Raw genomic sequence first — 22,980 nt, 5'->3', positions numbered from 1 at the left:
TTTATCAGTGCATATACTATATGATAAACATGTCCATCCATGTCTGTGTTCCTTCTAGGGCCAAGCAATGTGTTTTAATAGTTTCTGTAGTCAAGAAAGATGTGAAGAGGGAGAGAAAGCATTTGCACAGCAAATATAAGGAGAACTTTTGATGAACTGAGGGCTTTTATGTGTGATACATAGCTATGTTGTGCTTTTATTTATAGGAGATAATCTCAAGTAATTTATAAAAGGCCAGGGAGGCATGACCACAAGTGTTGAATGCTCAGGGTCTGAGGACAGGGAAGTACAGATGACTCTAAGAGTGGATTCCATTTTCACTCTTGCATGTTTACTTTCTTTCAAGTTTGGGCTTGCTTTGTTATTATAAAATGACATCTTTGTAATTAGAGTGATTAATGATGTGCCTTAGTGTTTGTGGGTCCAAAGGTCAGGAGGTCCAAAGATGGTCATGCTGTGGTAAAATTAGAGCTCACTTGACGGAAGATGAACCAACTCCCTCATCTTTTCTTCATGGTTGTTTATGAGTTAAATGTTAGATGGGGTTAAGGAGACACACAGCAATCAAAAGTAATATTTATCCACATAGTTCTGTTGCCTGATTCCTTGTTCTTAAACATTATCATGGAAGTTTATTGGCTACTTTTTAAGATAAAAATTACTTGGCTTTGTAAAGCAGTATTGGAAAATGCTCTAGATAAAAACATGACTTAAATATTGGCCATTGGGTATTAAGAGTTGCAGTTTTGTGAGATTCTTTTGATTCTAATCCATGACTGAGCTATTGCTAGTTTATGATCATTCCTCTATATTCTTTATTCTAACTAGAACACCACAGTTCTAGATTTTTAATAGGTCTTTTATAACTGCAAACTCCTTTCAAATGTTAAGCTGGAAGCTCTGAAACTGGTTATACTATTCTGGGATTTCTATTTCAGATACTACTTTTATTTTAAAAAACAAAACAAAACAAAAACCCCAAAAAAGAAAAAAAAAAAACTTTCAAAAGCTTGTTGTTGCCACAGGGACAGCTTTGTTCTTTGCATTCCGTATACTGGGGATAGACTCAGCTAAGGCAGTGGTATCTCAGTATCCAGGCTCACTCTTGTCAGGGCTTCCCACTAAGGAGAGAGAACAATAAGTCAATTGTTGGGCCATGGCACTGTGCCATTGCCAGGGAGGGCCTCCGCAGACTGGAAACTCACCCTGCACAGGAGGGACTCACTGGCCCTGCTGTCCAAAGGGAGAGGCAGTATTTTATGATTTGCTTTTTAATCCTTATACTACAGTTTCTAAATATTCATTTGTTTAAATGCCTTAAATTTACTCTTTTCCAGGTAATCTGTGACAGTGCTAAAAGAGGAAATGCTTACTGTTTGTCAAACTTAAAATGATTTTTCATATTCACATGTTAGGGCTTTCTCCACAGGCAATACTGAATACATATATTCATAGATATATTTGATAAAGGAAATAGAGTTTCCTTCTTTAAGCGTAATCAAATTACGCTTCATACAAGGCACCCTGGGTATCTTATTAAATATAAACATAAAGTTTAAGAGAGTTCTAGTGAGACAAGTAAGATAATTTGTATAACCAAATTTTTTACATTATTCACTATAAAGTTTTATGGTTGCATATTATAATATTTCTTTCTCTCAATTTTATCTGCTACTCCTGGGAAACTTAAATAAACATTTCAGATATTGCAAAGATCTGTTCATTCTTTAGATATTTATTTTAAATGATTATTCCCAAGCCTTACCCTCAGCTCCACTCTTGAGAATTATTCCTAAATAACAAGCTGCCTTTCAAACATGTGTGTATGGCAGTCTATAGTATTTTCTTTAGGTAATTTAAGGCTTGTGATTGAGATGATGTATAACTTGGACCTTCAATTTTTTCCACATATCTTTCATAATAGAAGGCTTTATTTAAATTTCCACAAGGTAGTGTACTATGAAATAAGCTTTGAGAAAGTTTTTCTTATAAAAAAACACATATTCATTGTATATAGGTACTGGAAAGAGAAAAAATAAGTATCATTTAAATAGAACCTTTCCTAAAATATTGCTAACAGTACTGGTATTTTTTAGGTACATCACTAACATTATAGGAAGCATTTTATCATACAGTACCAAAATGAAAAAATGCTTTGAGAAGGATTTTAGGGGTAAAAAAGGCAAGCTTTATTGACCTAACCTACAAATTTACTTGGAAGGCAAAGTAAAGCATATTAACAGAACTGTTTTAACAGAATATTTCAAACTTTTGCTGAAAATTTGAACGTCAATAAATACTCAGATGTCACATGATACTAAGGATATAAGAACTATAAGAATATATTGGCATATAAGAAAACTTTTCTCGGAATTTAATAATCTATGGTTCATTTTGTGCTTAGTGATTAAAACAAGGGAGCTGACTTTTATGGCACTTTGTGGTGTATCAGCTGTTTCATTTGGCATGTAATTATATGTCGATCTATTTTTCCACACAGTAAGATGTTTGTGTAATGGACCCACCCTGGGATTTTTGAGTACATGTTGCCAGCCTTCCTAACATGCTTATCTTCTTGTGAAGCCTTGTCAGAAGGCAAATAGACTGTGTTCTGATTTTTTTTCTGTAAGTTCAATTGTTTTTTCAAACACTACATTTATAGAATATACTTTAATAAAGTGTGTTTAGATTCATTGTTAACATAATAAGTTGTGAGACAACAAAATTAGTGAAAATATAGTTCTGTGCCTTTGTGTTGCTAACACTACTTAGATTAGAGGGAACTCTATAAAAATGAAGGGATTTGTTTTCACATATGTAGGGTAACTATATCCATCTTGAGTGCACCAGTCTGGTCACTGTTCATAGATATTTGCTTGCTCACTGTGATGCTAAGGATTGGACCCAGGCCCTTGCTCATGGTGGGAGAGCTGAACTATACCCCAGCCACATAGCATGACCTTTGTTTACACATTACATTGCTAGACATGCTCCATGAATCTTAATACATCCGGATAAAAAAGGATATTGGCTTCTCTATTTTGGCAACCTTTCAGTAATGTCTTGGGTGGTTTTAATGAGTAGATTCTTTGTGATTAAAGTGGACCATGAGATTCCAAGGAAGATTCCATTGCTCTGGGCTTGAACTTGTTCTTTGTTGAAATAATCCTGCAAGCTAAAGAGAAGTTGTTTGGGAGAACACATGGAAAGTTATGCAACGGTACAGGGTATAACCTGTACTACAGTAGCTGAGTGTGAGTGTCCACTGTGGCCTTTCTTTAGGCTAGTCAACTATTCTGTTGGTGCCTGTAATGAGATTAGTTGTTACTGGAAAATTTAGCTGCAGCTAAAATGTTAATTAGGGTTCATTGCTAGGATATGTTTATTCAGAGACCTACTGTTCTAGGTTATTTGTGATCTGTTGTCTATACAAAACAACCTCATGTTTTATACAATAAAATTATTATAAATTACTATTTACCTACCATTCTTGCATTCTTCAAATTCCACTCTGATGAGACATTAGCTAGCTCTTGGTATACTGAAAAATAACGCACAGTGAGGAACTAGAGAAGGAGTAGGAGGGGAGGAAAGGGAGGTCAGTTTGATCAAAACATTCTGTACATGGATACAATTCTCAACCAATCCTTTCAAAAGATAAAAGAACACTTTAAAATCAAGGAAATACCATATACCAATACCATATACCAATACCAACGAACAATTCTCAGTTGTTAGTAGAGACAGATACCATACTCTAAAGTATCACAGCATGGAGCTCAGCTCTAATCCCGAGCAATTTACTTGATCTTTGTAGCTCCTGTTTTGAACGGTAAAGATAATCATAGCTTTATTTTATAAGAGATAGTTGCTCTAAACCAATTATTGCTACTGTTTAGAGCACCATACCAAAAAAGGCACACAGACAAAGTAAGAACAGGTTAAAAGTAACAATCCACTTGAAATACAAATAGTTGTCACATGCCTGGAGTTTTGTCAGACTTTCCTTGATCTTTCCCTGTACATTCGTTACTAGTAATGTATTACCTGATGGTGCTGCACTGACATATAGATAAAGACAGGACCTGGTGTTGCTTTTAGTCAAAGTGTTAACCTGGTGAATTAATTGAACTTAGACTTTTGTATGATATAGGAGTTGCTTTTCTCAGTGCTCTGACACACTACATTGGCAAAAACAAGTTTAGGAAGAAGAGTGTATTGTGGCTCATAGGGGACGGTAAGATGACTGGAGCTTGAAAAGCTGGTCACATTACATCTAACCAGGAATCACAGGTGATGATTTCCTGCACTTGGCTCATTTTCTCTTTTTGTTCAGTCTAGGACTTCTGCCCATGGGATGATGCTTCCCATAGTCACAAGGTCTCTTCCCACCCTCATTTATCCTAATAGGTAATCTCTCACAGATGTGCTCAGAGGCATGTCTCCTAGGGGAGTCTACTGTAAAGTTCACAGGTGATAGGCATCAACTTGTATGGTGTTTGCGAATATAAATATAAAGTAAATTACTTTATTAAGGGTCTTAGTTCCATCTAAATATAATTGTTAACTTTCAGAAAGAGACCACCATCTGTAGATGTTCTCCTGAATGTTAGGAGAAAAACACAGCTACTACTGGAAATCAATTTTCAGAATCAGGAAGTTGTGCTAATTTACCTTTAATGTGGGGATTGCCTTAACTTTAAGAGTTAAAAGCATAGGTACAATAGCAAACAGAATTTGTATTTTTTTTCTCTTCATTTGAACTTGTAGAAGTAGAAAGAGTGGTAAAGCTTTCAGTGTATAAGAATGTTGGATTTTGTAACACTGACTTCTAATTACATGAGCTAATAATTAGATCAATCCAAGCATTCCAAAGGCAGAGATAGGATCTCTGAGTTAGAGGCCAGCCTGATCTACAAAGTGGGCTCCTGGATAGCTAGGGTTACACAGAGAAACACTGTTTCAAAAAAGAGCCAAAAAATTGTGAATAATGAAAACTGATTTATAAAGGTATTAATTCTGGTTATTTAATATCTTAAAGTAGGTAAATAGTAAAATTCTGTGGATGACATTTGTAAATTGCAAGAGGCTCAGGATTTCTTTTCTTCTTTCCCCTCCAGAGCTTCAGCTGCAGCCAAGGCTGAGCCAGTTACCGTCCAAAAGGTACGTTTCGTTCAGCATCACTAGACTCAGTCCATCTTGAGCCATTGTTCTTGCTGTTCTTGTCTCAGGTTATAGCAATGTTTAGTTTACAGTCTCAACACAGTTTTACTTGTTCTTTCCCATAAGAAACAAAGAGGGAAATAGAAACCAGAACTTACAAAGTTATTGTATTAGTCAGGGTTCTCCAGAGGGATAAGACTTACAGAACAGATGTATATGTACATGTAAATGTATATGTTCCAAAGGAGATTTGTGAGAATAGATTACAGGCTATATAGCACAGCTAGTCCAACAATAGGTAGCTACCAAGTAGTGGATCCAAGAATTGAGTAGTTGTTCAGTCCGTAAGGCTACATTTCTCAGTGGTTTTTAATATACACTGGAATCTGGAAGAAAGAGGCTCTAATGCCAGAGACAGAATGGACTTTCTAGCAAGGCGAAAGCAAAACAGGCAAAGAGAAAAAGTTTCCTTCTTCCATGTTCTTTATACCATCTGAAGGTGTGGCCCAGATGAAAGGGATCTTTCCGCCTCAAAAGATCTGGACTAAAAGCGCTTCTGCTTCTGTTTCAGTTAACTCTAGATGCAGTCAAGTTGACAACCAAGAGTACCCATCACCGTTACTATTTGTAATTTTTATGAGACATTATTTCTAAGCCCCGACATTGTCAATGATGCATGTCCAAATTCCCTTTGTATTTACTTTTAATATTTTTATATTTACCCACCTATTTTCTAAAAACCATTATAGCTACTCAAAATGAATATCAGCCTGTTCCATTGTGTTCTTAGATTAGGTTATTGGCAAATGCCCTCTTTTTCATCCTATATCCTCATATTATCGAAAGCCTCTTTTTTAGCCATTGATTCATACTCTTTGAATTTTTTTCCCCCCTCATTTTTTGGCAGAGCATTTAGTTGTTCAGTTGATTGAATTCTTTCAGTCCTAAGTCGTTATTGCCTATTTACTTGTAATTAAACATTGGAGTTACCAGTATATATTTTCTTAAAGATCTGATTTTCTTTTGGAATAGTAGAGTGAAAGTATTTTTTGTTTGTTTGTTTTTTGTTTGTTTGTTTGTTTTGTTTTGTGTTATAGAAATATAATCTTATTTTAAAGCTTTGAATATGAGTCCAGATAAAGTTTTACTAATTCTGGTGATTTTTTTTTTTTTTTTTTTTTTTAGAGGAAATGGTCTTTCCTTTGGCTCCTGGCAATGAGGAAATATATAAGATCATGCTTTTTTCTAATGAGGCTTAAATAATTTATTTTGGAAAAGAGGAAAGAATTTTATTTTATCTCTGAATAGTATCTTAACACACCCAGGGAGGGAAACACACCCAGGGAGTGGATCCTAGGAACAGCACAGGTTGATTGTTCTTTGCTTGTCTGTTTTACTCATAATAGCTGTCTTACACATACTCTTGAGTTAGATGAGTTTCCTTAATTGAAGAGTTTAAAACTTAGTGCATTTCATGACTCAAGTAATTACACCATGGAGAAAAACAAAATATGTTGGAAAGATGGAATTATAATTGAGGCTTTGGGTATTTTAAAAAATAAAATCTTTCAGTTAGTAGTAGTTTGTTTATATGGAGCAAAATTATTCATTTAAAATATATCTAAGTTGACATTTAATGAAGGCCTGTAGGATATTTTTGCTGTTTTTTCCGCTCTGTTTTTTAAGTATTTTGGAATGTTAATTTTTATAAATGAAAATGTGTTTCTTGTATGCAGTAGTGCTATGCATGATGAGATCAGTTAGAATGCATGCTATGCTATATCAACTCATTGTTTTTCTTGAAGACATTTGAGCTGCTAACATAGTGTTTGTCCTTTTAAAATCGGCTATATGTTTATGCACTTAATATATATTTGCATGTGTTTGGTGTGTTTTTGTATATTTTTATTTTTATTTCACATAGGGTGAACCTAAGGAAGTAGTTAAGCCTGTGCCCATTACATCTCCTGCTGTATCCAAAGTCACTTCCACTACCAACATGGCCTACAATAAAGCACCACGGCCCTTTGGTTCTGTGTCTTCACCAAAAGTCACATCCATCCCATCACCATCGTCTGCGTTCACCCCAGCCCATGCTGCCACTTCATCACATGCTTCCCCCCCACCTGTGGCCACTGCCACTCCCCCCCACCTCTCTGCATCCGGACTGCATGTTAGTGCCAATCTTAGTGCTGACCAGTGTTCATCTCCACCAAACACTGGTAAACCTGCAGTTAATGTCCCACGGCAGCCCACAGTCACCAGCGTGTGTTCCGAGTCTGCTCAGGAGCTAGCAGAGGGACAGAGAAGAGGATCCCAGGGTGACATTAAGCAGCAAAATGGGTAGGTGGTCCAGGGTGGTTTCTGTTCTTTTCAAAACTCTTCTTTCAGGTAATTTTTAGGAAATATGTCCTTTTTCCTCAGCCGTTCTTTGAAGGAAGACGAAGTTCTATTTGCTGTACTAACATTGGCTTTCGTTTATTTACAAAGTACTGAACAAAGCAGTTACAAGTGAATCAGAACTTGATTATGCATTTTGGTATGTTCTGAGCACGCAACATACTCGACAACTCTGCCCTCCATGTTCCTACAGTGTTGAGCAGTTGGCACTTATAATGCAAGGCAAATCTTCTATTTTTGTTTCTCAAAGTTTCCTTTTTTTTTCATCACCAAAGGTTTAAGCAATGTGATTGTAATTGTTCTTAACTTACCAACACCTCCTTAAGGAGAGACGAAATGAGTTTGGATTGATCTTTCCCTCCAGGAAGTAGTCTAGAAAGCTGAAAACAAATCATTCCTGACTCAAGTCTCTGTATAAGACAGCTTAGAGCATTTAGGGATTACATTTTAAAAACTGTTTTGAGCATATTAAACTATTCAAAGTCCCAAGTTTTATTGTTGCATATATGCTTTTGAAGCCATTATTTCTAGGTAGCTAATTTATTTCTTTTAGGTGAAGTTATTTGCAGGCAAAGTGATCTATGTACAATTTTGGTTGGATTTGTTGCCACAAAGTGTACTTTTAAAGGGAAATACTATGTACTTGTGATGGGCTTTGCCAATGCAAGTCTCCAGGAAATTTATAATTAAAATAATTGTGTATAGACCCATTCTGAGAGATCTAACCCCTCTGGAATGTTAACTCTCTTAATGAAGAGGATGTGCTTTCTGTAGTGTTGTTGCCATGACAGCTCCTGGGCTTTGAAAGAGGAGGTGGCAAGGCTCCAGGCTGCTGTAGAGGGAGCAAGAAGAGCCACTGGTCCGTTATGTGTGGCTCTGTGGTTGTAGTGGGTTTTTTTGTTTGTTTTTGTTTTTTTTAAAGTATTGATATAGACAATGAAGTTAATTAGTGCCCTTCAAAGAATGTTATGTCTCCTTTATCTAAGGAAGAGAATAGGTTTGTATGTTTGGCTGTATTTTTGTTGTATGTCTGTTTTTTTGACAATAGATACTAGAATAATAAGAGTAGGTAATCAGATGTTGCCTCTCGAATGCTTGTCCACAGCAAAAGGAAGCACATGTTTACTGTATTTATTAAATTCTAGTTTGAGTAGACAGAAAGTTCATTGTCGCTGACATGTCTTAACTAAAACCTTTTCATACGTCTGGAAATTTTATAACCCAGTATTTTTGAGGTAAATGAAAAGTGAAGTTTTAAAACAGTATTGAGCTTACACTGAGCTTCAATTTGTGCCTGCTGGACATTGCCTTAGTGACTGAGCTGAGATGGTTTAGAGCTTATTTCAGGCAGATCTGATCGGGCAGTGCTCTAGTTCCAGGACCTTGGTGGCAGCTTCTTAATGAGTCTGCAAGTATTCGTGCAGCACATGCCTGGTGTGCAGCACAGTATAAAACTGAGGATAAAGGGGATTATTACATGTTTTGCATCATTAACAAGCAAGCTACTGCTTTTCATTGGCAAACTAAAAGTGTTTAAAAATAGCTTGATTTCAAATGCTGTCCAGATGTTAGGACAGTAAGAACACAGCTTAGTGCCTGACTGATAATAAGGTGGACGTGAAGTGGGTTTTTTTGTTACTGCATTTCCATTGGAGAAGTAAACAGTCACATACTTGACTAGTCAGTCATGGGTTGTCTTGAAGAGTTAGTGTGTTGTGGCATTGATGAGCACTTTCTCCATATCAGCTGTGTTGTCCTCTTTCTGTCAAATGTTTTACTGGTAGGTATCCCAGATTTTCATGACATCAGTAAAACAAACCTCTTGTAAACTTGAGAGGTATTAGTCTTTATTAATTACTTTTAAAATAGCACACACCAATGACCAAACGCTTAAAAGTTTAAGAGGAGACAGGTAGTAAGTGGCTGAGTTATCTTTTCCTCAAAGCATCTAGACTGCTGGTTTTAAAGTGATTTGAAATGATTGGCTAATTTGCCAGTTCTCTGAGTATCCCATCCACAATTGAATCAACAAACAAAAGACAAAAGCAAGGGCTTATTGCACCATTATTAAGATACAAACTAGCTATTCCCTATATAGTAAGAAGTCTGGGTAGCATAGTGATAGTTTTGAGAGTAATTGTTAACAGCTACAGAACTGTTCTTGTAACTAATAATGATCATGGCATTTCAAAAGAAATTTAAATCTTCCTTCTGTATATAAATTATTGCTATGGTATTTCTACATGTTGATTCAGCATAAACAGATAAGAGGGTTCCGTCCCACTGAATGAGACTGAACACAGCAATAAGGTGATCCCCTGTACTCGCCCTTCTCTTCTCACAGGGTTAGTAGTAGTTCTCAACCTTGTTAATGCTTTTACTCCATGAAGAACAGAACAGGTTTTACCTGTTCCCTGACTGAAAACAAGCTGCTTTACACAAAATAGATTAACTGATTTGCATTTCACTCTCCACATGTCCTGCATTATAATGTGCCACTGCTCTCAGGAGGTAAGTCCTTTTGTGTATCCTCTATTAATTTCAATTTTCTTTGGCTGCAACATTAACAGTTTGTATGTGGTGTTTTGAAGAATCAGACTCAAAAGATGCAAACATTAATGGTGTATTCAAATAATGGTTTAAAATGCTCTTCTCTTTACAGAAAGCACACGTGACAAAGTTAGTATCTACATTACTGGAAAGCAGATATGGTGATTTATATATGAATAAACAGCATGAGTGCTCAGTTTTTGCAAAAATTAACTTAATTTTGCAAAAGATTTGTAATTAAAAAAAACAGTGTTGTCAATAAGTTTGGTTTGCATTGCTGTTTGAGTGAATTGCCTTATAGTAGTGGTTGTGTTGCTGAAGCTATGTAAGCTGTGTAAGATGGGTTAGGCTTGCTGTGCAGTGGCTAAATGTTGAAATGCTTGGGGAAATTAATTCTGATCAGTCAGTCAACCGTGTTACAAGAAAAAGATGAACTAAAAATTTTACCAGTAGTAAATAATCTACTAAAGCTGAAGTGTTTCCAAACTGATATCAAAAGCCATTGTTTCCTATATAAAATAAAAACCTTTCTGATTTTTTAGAGTATTAAGTCAGAAAATGTTACTGTCAGGTTTAGATATTTTTGTGTAGTGTGTTTGTTTATATGTCAGTTCTGGAGAGTTGATATGTTTTAAAATTACTCAAAAAACATAGTTAACAATTTGCTAAATGTTTCAGTCAGTAGGTCTAGACATTAAAAAACCTGGCATTTTTGTTTTTCTTAATTCATACTGACAGTAAACTGACTAGTGATAACTATCTTAAAAACTAGATTAAAACTGAGTTGTTGTAACAACAACTTAGCATTTTTTTATTAATTGTACTGTGATTATTCTGAATATATAGAGAAATTTCTTTTATTAATACACTGTAGTAAAGTCTCTTTGGAAACAGGAAATGTTTATTGTAAGACATATTCAAGAGGGTTAGCTGTTGAATTGTTAAAACACCTTCTTTTCAATTGCCTACAATCTACTTATTAACCCCAGTACATTAGTAAGATCCTCAGACATGGTGAATTATTGTCAATTTAAAATTATTAACTAATTATACATAAAAACTGGCTAGTTAGTAGGCTGTAGTATAGCACATAATTTGTTTGAAAAGAAAAAAAAAAGAAACATGGCACTTGAAATAAAAAGAATGGATTTATATTAAATAGATAGGTTCAGAGCTCAGAATTCAGATCCATTAAGTTGTGGGCTATCAGTATTTTACTGTGTTTCTAAATACTTGATAACAATCCAATTTTAGCTAAATACAAATACCTATATTATGATTCATAGTAGAGGATAAATTATAGTTATGAAGTAGCTATGAAAATAGTTTTATGATTGGGGTCACCAAAACACAAGGAACTGGGTTAATAGGGTCACAGCATTAGCAAGGTTGAGAACTACTGCTAACCCTGTGAGAAGAGAAGGGTGAGTACAGGGGATCACCTTACTGCTGTGTCCAGTCTCATTCAGTGGGACGGAACCCTCTTACCTGTTTATGCTGAATCAACATGTAGAAATCTGCCCAGTTTTAATATTAAAGCCGCTAGGTAGTTTCCCTGGCTTTGCTTATAATGCATTTCTACTCTGACTAAATTTTATTGCAGAGTCAAAGAATTAGCATGTTCTTTGATATAGCAATATAGAATTTACACTTGGTTCTCTATCTCTAATGAAACACAGATGCATTTGTATTTAATAATTTTGCCCATATAAGGCTATATGAATAAACTATTTTAACATATCCCCTTTTCAGGTGTTAACCGAGTTCATTTACCACATCAAATCAGATATTCCTTTTTGAGCAGTAATTCTATCCCCTGTGATATGGAACTATGCAATTCCCACATACTACTTCTGAGCTTCCTGGTGGTGGTCATGGGTACAAGGGAGAAGTGCTAACATTGATAGAGCCCACTATTCCTAGTCTGCTGTCCTTTTTACATTTTCATCAACAGCTGTGTGAGAAAATTTAGGGTAACATTCTCTTATGTGATCAGGATGATTTATGGAAAGAGATTTTAGTTGCTATTATATATTTCTATAATGTGAGACCGAACAGTTTCTTTTCTGATTTTAAAATCCATTCTTTAACTGATTTCTAAATGATACTTCAGATTGTACTTTATTATGTGTGTTTATAGGAAAATAAGAGTGAGTTCATACCAAAATATTTTTTTATAAATACCTAGGCATTAAAAAAATGCATGGTTCTTCCTTGGTATTTAGGAATTAGGACTTGAACTAGCATTAATTCATAAAATTGTTATCAGTGTTTTGTGGGAAAAAAACATCTGTTAAACCGTTGTCCTTTTAGTAGCAGTGAAAGAGTTTTGGCTCACATGGTGCCTACTTGTCTGTGTTTCCATAATTATTTTGAAGCATGGTGTTTGTGTGTTATATCTTAAATTGTTTTGGATTCTGCTGTTTCATTTTTTTTTTTTATCTTTCTTTTTCTCTTTTGTTTGTTTTTGTTTGTTTGTTTCCTATCTCCTCGTCTGTGCTTTCCGTCACCCTGGGAACCTCCCTGTCTTCCCTGTCATGTCTTCCTTGTGTGTATATTTTCTCTCCTCCAGTAACCCTGGCACTGTGTAAGTACCTACCTGATGGTTTGTCTTGTAATTTTCACCATTCTCTATCTAACTTCTCAACTTACCATCCCACCAAATATTCTTAGGCTCATTGCATTGCAAGAATTTTCAAATGTGTTGAGGAGTATTTGGCGGGGGCTGCTTCTCACACTAGGAGATAGAGGCTAAAGCAAGTCCTAGTTACAAGATTCTAGATTCCATCCCCGTCAGTGTGTAGGCTGGGTGCGATGGCAAACACCTATAATTCACTAAATATAATTCTAGTACTGGGGAAATGGGAGCAAGTAGATTAGGGTTAGAGGATCAGCCTGAGTCACCTGTCAAGTATTAAGATCAGCCTGGGTTACCTGAGAACCTATCTAATAAAAGGACTTTCACTTGACATTGGCAATAATGTAAGAATAAGCAATGCTTTTGGACTAATTAAAAAGAAGTTTAAAATTAATAAGCTTTGTATCTGCTCTAAAATTTTCAAGAATTTATATAAAATTAAGGGTCTTTTAATATATGCCAAAGACTGTATTTTTATAAATAACTTCTTTTTCTCAGTTTCTGAAATTTTTCTTTATTCTTAAGAGGATTGGTTATTGTTCAGTATTTATAAATATTAAGTAGTTAATTTCCATAATCATGAAATACCACTATAAATTATGTGCCTACTTTGTCTGCACAAATATTGATTCTTCTATTGTGTATGTCTTAGCTCAGACATTGCAGCTAATATGTAGTCTTACTGAAAGAGGATATGATGATTCCTGTGGGTCACGATCTGTAAAAGCCATTTACATACATCATCTACCTTATTTATTCCTCAGAGCCACCTTTAAGATACAATCCCCAATTTTCAGGTCTGAGACTTAGAGCAGTTAGTGACTTCTGTAAAGCACAACCAGTGGAGAGCGTGGTCCTTCAGACTGTCCACATGAATTCAAAGCCAGGGTTATTCACGTGGAAGAACTCAGGTGCTGAGGTAGTTTTGAAGCTCTGATGACCTGAGTACTGCCAGTCCTGCACTGTGGTCGTTTTCTAGGATGAGTTAGCCTAGCAGGTCTGGCATCCATATCTGGACACATTTGGAACATTTTCTCTACTCGCATCTTCCACCAGACAAGACTTGAGCTTGTTTTGTTTTGTTTTATTTTATTTTCTGAAATTAAGCCCATAGCTTCCAATGCCTGGCATTTGACATATTTCAGGACAAGTAGGAAATATTTATTTTGTTCAGTTGATCCTGAAATGCTAAGTAGTGTATATCATGAGTCCCTTAATTTTTATGCTATATTAATAAAAACATGAAAGTTTTTGGCAAACTCCGTATTTAAATATCATACTTGATTTGGCATATAGGATCAGACTTAATTCTCACAGCACCACTTTATGTAGTGTGGTTTTCTTTGTTACTGTAAAAAACTGCTGCCCAGTGAGATGGACTTGTCCAGAATTGCAGTTCTGAAGAGTGATGGAGGCAGTGTTTCAACCTTGGTTCCTTAGAGAAATTACACATCTTCACTGTGCTGACCTGGACCACGGCTCTGTTTAGGATGGAAGACACTGTATACACAACTGAGAAAGATGTAGAAATAACACTTTTGTCCCTTTTCAAAACTATAGTTGAAATTACTAGTTTATCCATATAAACTATTCTTGGTTCTGGAGCCTAGTAAATATACAATAATCTAATTTGTGAAAGCCAACCCATTATAGCATTCTAGAAGAAATAATCATATATAATGGCTAAATCACAGTTCATATTGTTTTATATGACCTAGTGTGAATATCACAAGTAATTTCAAATTGTTGGATTTTTATTGCTGTAGGCTTTCCATTTTCCATTTTCCTTATTCTTTTTCTTTCCTTTTCTTCATGTTGGGAATCTTTCTTCTGCTGCCTCCTTCTGTCACTTAAAAGGAAAATTCCACCTAAACGGTAATCTCTGTTTTCAGTATAACCCTTTAGCACAGTTTACTCTTAACCTATACATGTATTTACTACTGTGTTTATTTAGAAGGGTATTTTAATTGAGTATATTTACACAAACAAATTATGTATATAAAAAGAATATTGAGAAGTAACTATATAATTGATAGCTTAACTAAGAATACGTTTTATCATCAATGCAACTTAAATTGTAATTTCTGTTTTTCCCTTTTTTGCAGCCCACCAAGAAAACACATTGTGGAGCGCAACACGGAGTTTTATCACATACCCACTCACAGTGATGCCAGCAAGAAAAGGCTGATTGAGGACACTGAGGACTGGCGCCCCCGGACTGGAACGACTCAATCTCGTTCTTTCCGGATCCTTGCCCAGATCACCGGGACTGAGCATCGTGAGTGAGCTTCTAGAGATCGCTGGAGGGGGATGCTTAGGCTGTGATAGTAATATTTAGTTAGACTTATCAGCAGTTACAGAGAACAGTCCTGGCAAAGGTTGCTTTTAAATTATGTTGTACAAAAGATTCCAGTCCAGGGAGTTGCACTGAAACGAGGGGCATACTAGCCTGTGTGTATAGCCAGTGTAATAATGATAAGGATTTGTTTTAGTTGTCTATGAGGGTACAACATTTGACATTCATACAGATAATTATGTAAGGAATTTTGAAGTTAAAAATGTTAAATGTTAATTTTGGATCTTATTTACATTGCAGTGACAGAATCTGAAAATGACAATGCGAAGAAGGCAAAGTAAGTTATCTCTTTATGAACTGAATGCTTTTTTTTTGTGAATGGTCTCAGTTTGTTGTTTTCAAACTTTCAAGTGTAACGTTGTAGTTTTGTTGTTTTTGTAAATAGAAACTAAGGATTTAACCCATAGTCCCTTTAGTGTGACCTTAATGTGTAGCAACAGACTTGCAAATTAGTTGAGATTGTCTGGATTTTATGTCTAAAGCATTTTCTCTGTAATATTGAAATAAAGAATTGGCAAAGGGTATTTTACTAACAGTTCAGATCTCAGTGAAGGGGTTTCTGTGTTGTCTTGGATTCCCTTTATTTGGTGCATAAAAGAATATTTCCAGGAGGACTCTGCAGACTAATTTCTGTATTTCCAAAAACTCTCTACTTCTAAACTTTTGCTATTTATTAACAAAACAGCTGTCTGAAATTAAGCTTTTACAAGGCATGTTTTCTGCATGTTGGAATGAGTATAGAACCTTTTCCTTCCACCTTCTTATGACTCTTCTATCACTCTTCTTTTTATTTTCACAGGGAAAAGATACCCCTTCACGTCTTTAGTCCCAAATACACAAAATTACGTGACTGGCACCATGAAGTTTCAGCACGTGCTCTTAACGTACAGTGACTCTGAGCCCTGCTCCCCCACCTAAGCAGCTAGCACATACCTTTCATTCATGTTTTCTTTTCTTCCATCCATAGCAAAATCTGTTTTACATTTGACTCATGAAAACTAGAACAATTGGTGTGTTTTCCTAACAATTTCCGGTTGTGAACATGAGAAGACTGAACATGTTGTGTCCTAATTGCTAGCTCACAAATGCAAAGCCAAAGGATGGAAAGGAAATGACCTGACCCCTTCAATGTATTTACATCTATTCTCAGTGCTTCAGTCATGGTCGTGGTACAGGAAGTCTTTTTGTAAGGTTGATTGGTTGAAGCAGAGGTAGATGAACAAATAATGTCCTTGTCTAATTAGGGAAGTGAGCCCCTTATGTTATCATAGTTCCTAAGTTTACTTTCAGGTTCATCATTAAGGAATGTTCAAAGTTTATTATAAATTCTCCCATAGAGCAAACCTGAGGAGGCATATTCAGCAGAGACTAGTAGAGCTCATTGTAGATGTAGGTGTCTTGAAAAACTGGCACTGTTTAGGTGGCTACAACAACAAAGCAAAGCAAAGCAAAACAAAACAAAACAGATATACTTTACCCTTGCTTGTAGTGGGGGAAACAGTATTCTTTTACTTTAGTTAATTGTAAAGATCCTGTTATCTACTAAAGGAAATATTATATATATATATAAGGCAGTGGGTGTTTTCATGGAATACATACTTTTAGGTGTCAACACTAAGACATGTAGAAGATAGCTTTGCTGCATCTCTATGTTGGAGGAAAATGGCATAAAATAAGTTTTAATTTAATGTTTCTGATACTGGAGAAATATACTTGGAGTTATAAACTACTGTGTGTTGTTGCTCCTGTTCTTACAAAGATGTATTTGGCCAGTACAGAGAAATGCAATATATCTGATTATAAATGCCTCCTGCCTTGTAATATATTATATATTAGATCTAACCTTAGTAATGAATGCATTTTGAAACTTGGAAAGAGTTGGAATAAAGTTGTCTGTACCGTTGCTCTATACTTGTTTTCTTTCTTTGAGGATTGTGACCTGCTACCCAGGATTTGTTAGAATGTTATCCAGTAAAATAAGTAACTACCTTGTCTTTTTAATTTGGGAACATATACTTCATGAAATTTCCAAACTGTGAATGTAAAACATGACAAAGACCTACTTTACCCTTTTGTCCTCCTGAGTTGCTAATTGTTTAAAGCAGCTTCTTATGTGAACAATATATGATCTGTCGTCCTGTGACAAGCCAAGTCTTTCTTTCTCTCACAGTCATTACTGAGGTTCTTGTCTACACTCAGATACCAGTTTTTGCTTTTCCCTGTATTCCTGATTTTTATGTCATCATCAACTGGAGCTATTGTAGATAATGAAGCAACTAATATTGATTTCAATTAATGACTTGATATTATGCATATTTGGCTGTCAGATGCATTTAAAAATGGTTGTAGGATCTAGGTGTGTTCCCCATGATGTTAAGGGTGTCTTTTTATTGAAGCATTTTCTCAGATCTATGAAGGCTTGCCTACTTGTGTTTTTATGATCTTGATGTTATTCCCAGTTTTTACTGCATCTCTGTCCTCTGAAAGAAACTCGTTCTCTGGCCAGTCTTTTTGTGCCTAATAATTCTTTGCTGATTTGGGAAATAAAAAAAAAAAAAAAACAGTCTCTGAAAGAAGATTGAATTAGAGTCATTTAAAAATGATAGAGTAAAGATGGTTTTTCTCTCAGCAAAACCCAGTTTTCTTGAGAAAATACAGAGGCTAAAGAACTATTAAAATTTTAAATATTTTCCCTAATATGAAGAACATGTGTAGAACTTTTTTTAAATTTGAAGTAGATGCTGTTGAAATAAAAGAGCCCTGCCTAATTCCAGTAGTGTTCAATATATATCATCAGAAGGGCAGATGACCGGAATAATCTGCATAGAAGTGTGAATCGCGCCCAGCAGCATCAAGAAGATGTTCCATTTCATCTCTCCAGAACTTGAACTCCTGAGCCCAGTGACTCTTCTGGGACAGTGTATATTCCTAGTTTAAAAATCTAGGCAGACATTCTCAAAGTTTATAAAAAGTATTTTGTATAAGGGTAGTTACCTGATTTATGACTTGTTGTCTCTCTTACACAGATTTTATTACGGGCTTCTTTTTAATATGAATTAGGAAGTTACTCTCAAATAATTTGCAACCAATTTTCCATATAGTGTTTTACTAGACAGAGTATGGCATGTGACTTTTGTGTCTGTGCCCCCAAGTATATTGCTTTTGCAAACAGAGACATACTTACTTTGTTATCATTACACACACACACACACACACACACACACACACACACACACACACACACACTAGCTTGTATGAATAATGCCATTAAATTAGGATACAGAATAACAATCTTTTTTTAAAGTATACAATGAGTTTCTCCAGACAAGTAATTTTATACTTGTTTAGTTTTTGATATGATTTATGACCATTCCCCCATTGACTCATTCATTCTGTGCTCATTCTTTCAATTGAGTAATTATTTGAATATCAGGTACCAATCTCTGCTGTGGATACAATAGTAAATAATGGATAAAGAAATAAACAGGATGGTTCAAGGTCATTTTATTACCAGATCATAGAGTAGGCTAATATGAAACAAACTTGGCTGAGGCAGATTGCTGTAGATTATGTGGCTCTCTGTGGGCTCAGCCTAGTGCTGACACTTTGGAGAGAGTAAGTAGGCTATGTGAGCATCCCAGACAGTCCCCAAGGCAAAGGAACAGGTGACAAACCAGGTGGCTCATCTGTGGATTGGGGAGGGCAGTTATAGGAAAACCTATAGAGGAAACATGTATAAAAACATAATTCTTAGGTATGTAAGCAAAAATGCTCATTCTAAATTTAACTATTTTATTAAAATTCAAGGTAAAGAACCAGGGCATGTTAGAGTGTTGACAGCTTTTTATATAAATACGTACGTAGTAGTGCGTCCAACACTGACAGCCAATGTAATATTTTTCTATTGATATTCAGTGAAGATTTAGAGAAGGAAAAGGCTTAAGTTCACTGTCCTTGTCATATGCATGGAATAAAATATGCTATGGAACGCATATAACATATAACAACAAAGTTTGAATGTCTAAAACTTGGCCAATAATCCAGGACCCATAGTTTAGTTGGTGGGTTCACTGATTCTGTCTTCTCTGAAAAAGCTGGCTTGATTTATCCTTTTTGTTCCTCTCATGCAATTTCTTCATATGATTAAGTATTTCCTTAATGATTCCTTGAAAAAATGTCCATCCCAACTTTTATTGCTGTTAGAAACAGTGAGAAATAGAGCCATCAATGCTGGGTTTACACTCAGGTTTGTTGCCGACTGAGTTTCCACTTCAGTGAAGGACCTGATAGCTGTTTCTGGATGCATGTTGGCCAGGCAGCCTCACTCTGATTCACCAGTGAGCTGATTATCTTGGTATGGGGATGAGGAGGTAAAACGCCTGATCATTTCAGCACATTTAGAGACAGTTTATAAAGTCTCCTGCATCTCTAGGTCTGCTATGACAGGTCAGCTGAGGCTGCTCCAATCCTGGATGGCAGTTCACCTCTGCTACCTGACTGCTCTTTTTTATAGCTCTTGACTCATAGCACTTCCTAGTAGGCATCTTCAGGCTAAACTCTGAAACTTGGTCAGCAGACTTGGCTACACAGGTTCTACAGTGTGGTCCTCTTCCTAATCTTCGCATCATTTTTTGTCTGCAGTTTCCCATCCTTACTCCTTCATCTTCAGCACAGACCACAGCCACAAGATTAAAGGAAGTCTTTGAAGTAAAAGATTAGTTACAGTGCATGGAAGTTAAAAGGAAGATTCATTTACTTTTCTTTGCCTTGAATCAAAAGTATTTCTTTGTTCATCACATTATACACCACCTAGACTTAATGAATGGGTAAAGGTATAGAGAAGTAAACGATAAAGCTATGTCAATGAAGCAATGAAGGGGGAGGAAAATAACTGGGTATGTGTAGAACATACCTAAAATATTACATGTTGAATGTTGTAAATTTAAGTATTCAGCATTTTAGAATTCTATGTATTTGTCTTTTGATGAGCCATTTAATAAATTTTATCTGGGTGCATCTGTTCTCTGTACATTGTTACCTTTACCTCCTATCTCTCTTAGGATGCTCCTGGTCCCTGTGATGCAGGCACACTAAGTTAGGAGGTGCTTCTCAGAGAAGTCCCTGGATATCTTCTTCCTTTTTTGGGGGGGGGGGGTATTTATTTATTTACACTCCAGATTTTATCCTCCTGCCCAGGTTCACCCTCTAACTGTTCCATATCCCATACCTCCTCCCCACCCTCCTTTCTCCACAAGGTTGTCACCACTCCCCAACTCCCCAACCAGACCTCTAAATTCCCTGGGGCCTCCAGTCTCTTGAGGGTTAAGGTACATCTTCTCTGACTAAACCCAGACCAGGCAGTCCTCTGCTGTATATGTGTTAGGGGCCTCATATCAGCTGGTGTGTGCTGTCTGTTTGGTGGTCCAGTGTTGGAGAAATCTCAGGGGTCCAGGTTAATTGAGACTGCTGGTCTTCCTACAGGGTCACTTTCCTCCTTAGCTTCTTTCAGCCTTTCCCTAATTCAACCACAGGGGTCAGCAGCTTCAGTCCATTAGTTGGGTGTAAATATCTTCATCTGACTCTTTCAGCTGCTTGTTGGGTCTTCTGGTGTGTGGTCATGCTAGGTCCCTTTTTGTGAGTGTTCCATAGTCTCAGTAATAGTGTCAGGCCTTGGGGTCTCCTCTTGAGCTGGGTCCCATTTTGGGCCTGTCACTGGATCTTCTTTTTCTCAGGTTCCTCTCCATTTCCATCCCTGCAGTTCTTTCAGACAGGAACAAATATGGGTCAGAGTATTGACTATGGGATGGCAACCCCCTCCCTCACTTGATGCCCTGTCTTCCTGCTGGAGGTGGGCTATATAAGTTCCCTCCCCCTACTGTGGGGCATTTTATTTAAGGTCCCCCATTTTGAATCCTGATAGTCTCTCACCTCTAAGGTCTCTGGTGCATTCTGAAGGGTACCCCCCAAACTCCTACCTCCTGAAGTTGCCTGTTTCCATTCTTTCTGCTGGCCCTCAGGGCTTCAGGCCTTTTTCCTCATCCAATACCAGATCAGGTTCCCCTCTACCCCGAATAGCCCCCACCCTGTCCACTTTCCCTCCCAAGTCCCTCTCTTGTGATTCCTTTCTTCTTTCTCCCAAGTGGGACTGAATTACCTCACTCAGTATGGTATTTTCTAGTTCCATCCATTTGCCTGCAAAAGTCAGGATGTCCTTGTTCTTAATAGCTAAGTAGTATTCCATTGTATAAATGAACTACATTTTCTTTATCCATCTTTCTGTTGTGGGGCATCTGGGTTGTTTCTAGCTTCTGGCTATCACAAATAAGGCCACTATGAACATAGTCTAACATGTGCCTCTGTTGCTGGGTCTTCAGGTATATCCATTTCCAATTTTCTGAGAAACCTCCAGATTGATTTCCAGAGTGGTTGTACCAGTTTGCAATCCCACCATGAAGTCCCATTTATCAATTCTTGATCTTAGAGCATGAGCCATTGGAGTTCTGTTTAGGAAATTTCCCCCTGTGCCAATGAGTTCAAGGTTCTTTCCTACTTTCTCTTCTATTAGATTCAGTGTATCTGTTTTTATGTTGAGGTCCGTTATCCATTTAGACTTGAGCTTTGTGCAAAGGTGACTAATATAGGTCTATTTTCATTCTTCTATGTACAGGCAGACAGTTAGACCAGCACCATTTTTTGAAGATGCTTTCTTTTTTCCATTGTATATTTTTGGCGTCTTTGTCAAAGAATAAGTGTTCATATGTGTGTGGTTTTACTTCTGTGTCTTTAATTCTATTCCATTGATCAATGTGTCTGTCTCTGTACCAATACCACTTTTATCACTATTGCTCTGTAGTAAAGCTTGAGATCAGGGATGATGATTCTCCAAGCCGTTCTTTTATTGTTAAGAATTATGTTGGGATTTTGATGGGGATTGCATTGAATCTGTAGATTGCCTGTGGTAGGATGGCCATTTTTACTGTATTAATTCTGCCAATCCATGAGCATGGGAGATCTCTCCATTTTCTGAGATCTTCAATTTCTTTCTTCAGAGACTTGAAGTTATTGTCGTACAGGTCTTTCATTTGTTTGGTTAGATTTACCTCAAGATATTTTGTATTATTTGTGGCTGTTGTAAAGGGAGTTGTTTCCCTAATTCCTTTCTCAGCCTGTTTATCATTTGTATAAAGGAAGGCTATGCACTGAATAACCTCACCAGCTGAAGACTTGTCCAGCTCTCAGTGCCAGTGCTGTGATACTGAGAACGACTGGCCTGAGTACTACTCTCATTTGTGGAGTTTTGTCTCTGTCCTACATCTTCCCTTGCATACTTTCTACAATTTACTCTCTATACACCCACCCCTCACTGCAAGTGAGTGCACTTCTAAACTAATTTGCTCTACAGATTTTATCTCTCTCGATACCTCCGTTTCTGCTTTTACTTATTAGTATTTGTCTACCTGTCCCAGCTTTGTGCCAGCTCTTGGAATACAAGGGTCTTCATATAAAAGTACAAGTTGGAAGAATAGTCCATGTTGCAGGTGTAATAGTTTCCTCTGAATGCAGCAATGAGTGTATATGTAAAGGTTTGTGTAGTTCTGTGGAATGGTTCACCTTGAAGACATTCTAGGTGGGCATTCTCAGTCCACCTCTTAATTAGAAATACACTATGTCTTAGTCAGGGTTTCTATTCCTGCACAAACATCATGACCAAGAAACAAGTTGGGGAGGAAAGGGTTTATTCGGCTTACACTTCCATACTGCTGTTCATCACCAAGGAAGTCAGGACTGGAACTCAGGCAGGTCAGGAAGCAGGAGCTGATGCAGAGGCCATGGAGGGATGTTCTTTACTGGCTTGCCTCCCCTGGCTTGCTCA

General features: G+C 36.7%; 1 protein-coding gene across 9 annotated transcripts in view; it reads left to right on the top strand.

The window, feature by feature from the left end:
- The window catches only part of Pdlim5 (PDZ and LIM domain 5), a 160,782-nt gene that overhangs the window by 80,076 nt on the left and 57,726 nt on the right, over window positions 1-22,980 (top strand). For 2 of the 9 annotated variants that reach the window (XM_021197105.2, XM_021197099.2), the window contains exons 4-8: window positions 5,121-5,163; window positions 7,415-7,506; window positions 14,609-14,626; window positions 14,857-15,029; window positions 15,348-15,384. In XM_021197105.2, coding sequence (XP_021052764.1) covers window positions 5,121-5,163; window positions 7,415-7,506; window positions 14,609-14,626; window positions 14,857-15,029; window positions 15,348-15,384 — 363 coding nt within the window. Of the gene's footprint in view, window positions 1-5,120; window positions 5,164-7,087; window positions 7,507-12,685; window positions 12,701-14,608; window positions 14,627-14,856; window positions 15,030-15,347; window positions 15,385-15,906; window positions 17,011-22,980 lie in introns of those variants that run through there. The other 7 variants (XM_021197106.1, XM_021197100.1, XM_021197108.2 and 4 more) reach the window with 6 other exon arrangements.

Source organism: Mus pahari, chromosome 4, assembly GCF_900095145.1.
Source record: "Mus pahari chromosome 4, PAHARI_EIJ_v1.1, whole genome shotgun sequence".
NCBI classification, from domain to species: Eukaryota; Metazoa; Chordata; class Mammalia; order Rodentia; family Muridae; genus Mus; species Mus pahari.
The sequence above is the reverse complement of the archived record's forward strand: the minus strand, read 5'-3'. Positions and strand labels throughout refer to the sequence as shown.